This window comes from Phalaenopsis equestris, unplaced genomic scaffold (assembly GCF_001263595.1).
Source record: "Phalaenopsis equestris unplaced genomic scaffold, ASM126359v1 Scaffold000231, whole genome shotgun sequence".
NCBI classification, from domain to species: domain Eukaryota; kingdom Viridiplantae; phylum Streptophyta; class Magnoliopsida; order Asparagales; family Orchidaceae; genus Phalaenopsis; species Phalaenopsis equestris.
Window position 1 is genome coordinate 131,247 of NW_018164673.1, and position 3,986 is coordinate 135,232.

Genomic DNA, 3,986 nt, shown 5'->3' on the forward strand with positions numbered 1-3,986 from the left:
GAGTGACAGGCTAAAACCCCCAATTTGATTTATAGTTTTAGGTTTTGATAAGAGATGTTAGCCCCCAGGTGAGGGATAAGAGGGAAATCTAGAGTGAGAGCTAGCATTTTTCCTACCTAACCCTTTTTCAAGTTTATTCAAACTTTAAATTAACCAATTTTCTTTATAGCATGTCTAGTAGGGGTAAAGAATATTATTACTCATATTTTCCACAACACAATTTGAATGCTTCCACAACAGAATTCCTATACTTGTTACTAATTCATGATAATGAAAAAGATATTTCATTTATACTGTCTTCTTCTTACAAATATCTAATTAAATTTAATTAGTTGTTTACTTTACTTTCAATTATAAAAAATTTACAAAATGAATCGAACTTTCATTCCTATTATTGCATCTATAGGTTGAGTAAGAATATTTTGTTAAGTAAAATTTGTTATCTAATTTCTTCTGATTTTAGTTGCATATTGAGTCTTGTCCCTGTAGGTTCGATATTCGGGGCTTAATCAAAAAGTCATATATTACTTGATAATGATACGTATACTTGCTTAGAATCTCATATTTAAATATAAAAATTGTATTCTTATTTGCTTCGAAGTAAAGTTTTTGCCTAGGTGTTGCTGGTAATCAAGTTTTAGGCGTCCTTGAAAAGAAAAAAACTATAAGCAAGACAAAAAAATAAGAATATTATCATATACATTGTATTGACATATAAAATCGGGATTAGTGATATGTATACTTGCGTTTGCAACCTAGTGACGATTTGAAATTGAAAGTACACCTTATTTCACTAGTAGTTGCAACTTTAAATATTTTAAAAGAGAAAACATTATACTGAAGTAAATTTTATTGTGATTGATCTGCTGCATATTTTTTAGCATAATTGTCATGTGTGTTATGATGTTTGAAAACATTTTTAACGCACAAAAATCACGACATCAGTTTGCTCAAGACCAAGCTTAAGTAATGTCCAATTAAACATAAACCAAGAAAAATAAGGTTGAAAAAAAATTAGATCAACTAAGAAAAATAATATTCATTAATGCAAGATAATTTGGTGCTTTGTTTAGAGGATTACTAGAGCCTGGAGAAATTTATCAGGCAATAATAGGTTGCAGATGATAATTAAATTATAATAATATAGAGATGATATTGAGATAATAATAATTAGGTAAAAATAGCTTGTAGTTTGTAATTACAAAATAGTAACCCGAAGATGATAATTAAGGAACAATAATCTGAATATGATAACCATGCAATAACAATTTAAAAATAAAATTGGCAATAAAAACATGTTGACTTGGAGTTTGTAATTACAAAATAGTAACCCGACGATGATAATTAAGGAACAATAATCTGAATGTGATAACCATACAATAGCAATTTAAAAATAAAATTGGCAATAAAAACATGTTGATGATTATTAGGCAATAATAACTTTAAGATGATAATCAAGTAACAAAACTTAGGTGTGTTAAGGAGACAATAGTATCTTGCAAACAATAACCAGACAATATTAATTTGTAAATAATAGTTCAGCATGTCTCTTAACAATTGTTCATTTGTCGTGCATGCCCATGCATACTTGCACTCACTAATTTGTACTTGTGTGGACGCACCTACATGTGCACACACACAAGCGTGTTTTTCATTTGTTAGTGCCTACATGCAAAGCTTCCACATGCACAAACCATTTTGGCATGAATATGCGTGTATGATTGCGGCCTATTGTGCGTGTAGCTCAAAAAAACATCTATAATCAATTTTTGATAATTTAAAAAATTTAAATTTTTTTTAATAATTTTGGCCCTAAATAACTAGACTTTACTTGATTCGTGGGTTAAAGAGGAGGTCCATGTTGACGTCAATGGAGTGATCGTGACTTGTAATATTTTTAAAATTATAATTTTTAGGACACAATTTTTTAAGTGCTTTATATATATTTTAAATGACACAAGCCTCAACGTTAAAAAAATAGAAGACATTTGATATGTCACAAAAAAAATTACATAATCAGGTATGAATCTTGATACACCTTGAATGATATTTTTAAGACTCAAATTAAAGATTACAAGAGCACCAATTTCAATAAATTTATCGCTAAATTGAATATTTCAATAATATAAACATCCCAACTTCAATATTGAATCAATTCGAGTTCAAATGAGTCGAAATCAGGTAATTAAGGTATAACTGGAAATTTTAAAGCATTAATTAGACGGTCAAATGATACTTATACCTACAATCACATTGAGTGGCTTGATGAGAGAAATCAAATGAGCCCAAAACCATTTAATTCTAATGTCGTTAAAACATTTAAATAGCAAAAATATGACCTATAATTGAAGGAATAAACATTGCCCATTCGACTGACAATTTTAAGATTTTAGCTAAATTTAACACAACACTCATATAAAAAACTAGGAATAAACCCATTCTTGATAGAAAGAACTGATGAAAGAGCAAAAAATTAAGCCTGCATTCGAAAAGGCTGGAAGCCAGCAATCACAAACAATCGTCAACGACCATTAGCGATTGTTGCAGTCTAGTTATGACCGTCGCAGCCTAACCTCGATTATTTAACCCAATTATGATCGCAACAACCCACTCGAAATTGATGCAGCCCAACTATTTTTATGATAGCCTACTTACTTAATAGCTATTGCTAACTAAATTATATCCCCTAATCGATGGTTATTTTATAACTTTTATTGTAACAACACACGGACAAACGGTACAGCTTTTTTTCTCTTTTAAATTTGTTTACGCAGTAGCTCTATTGTCTTGTGCGCAGTATATTTCTTTTAACTAATTTTTTCGTTGCAAAGATTTGCATAGCATACATTAAATATTTATTTTTTATGATGTATGTTACATATGTCAGGCAAATAAATAAAATATTTACAATGCCGATCCGACAAAAAAAAATCAGTATTAGCAATGGTCCAATTTTGTCACTGAGCGGGCGATATCTTCAAAAGAGTGACAGTTGGCATCAACATGTGCCCGCAGTTTTGTTTCGTCCAGAACTATTTCTTGGCATCCCTTCCTGCTCCCCAATTTACACTGAACCAAGCTCGAGACGGCAGCAGGCGCCACGAAGATGCACAGAAAAAATCCTCTTGCGGTAAAAATTCCGAGTTTGCGTTTCATATCTCCGGCGACGGAGGAAGAGATGGTGGCTGCGACGGCTGGGAAGGGGATACCGCTTAGTCCGGCGGCGAATTTTTTCCGGCAACCTCGGTTCGACTGCCACATCATAACGATCTTGGGCTTGGGAAAATTCATTGGCGCTGAAGAGATGAAGGCCGGCCTCGAGGCAACGCTTGTCCGCCATCCGCGCTTCTCCAGCGTCCAGGTACGCTCGCCGGAAACCTTTTGTTACTTTTCGAACCTCCTAAATCTGCAAATTCGCCGCCTATCTTCCAGAGCACGGCATCTTTCGGGACATTTTGTTTGTTTGCGGATAGGTACGATTTGGCTACCAAACCTAGGATTATTTGCGTATAAGTAGAAAAGTTGATTTGAATCGCTTCAATTTATATTTTAATGATTTAAATATTTGCTCTAATTATTAAAATATTTGATAGCTGAATATTGATTAGAACATTTATGAAAAATAAAAACTGGACTAATTAGTTTTGTGATTGTATGATTTTAATCATGGATGCTATGAAAAACCTCGAAATACCTACTTGGAAAACCGATACGGAAACCGGGTTTTATTTTCTTCTTCTAGAACCACGGTTTATTGGAGATCTTTGTTTAAGAGTTGATTTTTAATAAAGATCTATTTCAGTCGGTGGCTACTAATTTAATACTAACAAAGACAGTTGATGATACTACAATAATTGCGGTCAGCTCACGAAACCTTCTTGGCCGACCTTTTAAATTTATTGGGCTCTTCTGATAGGATATTGAAAGGCATTTTTATTGTTATTATATAAATGATAAATGGAATATGTTGCTTGTGGAGTTAATAT

General features: G+C 32.4%; 1 protein-coding gene across 1 annotated transcript in view; it reads left to right on the top strand.

Moving 5' to 3' along the window:
* Positions 1-2,961: 2,961 nt before the first annotated feature.
* Positions 2,962-3,986, top strand: part of LOC110023796 (O-acyltransferase WSD1-like) — a 34,334-nt gene continuing 33,309 nt past the window's right edge. Inside the window, exon 1 of the mRNA XM_020723386.1 lies at positions 2,962-3,361. Within this exon, the coding sequence (XP_020579045.1) occupies positions 3,107-3,361 (255 nt within the window). The 5' untranslated portion in view covers positions 2,962-3,106. The remainder of the gene's footprint in view (positions 3,362-3,986) is intronic.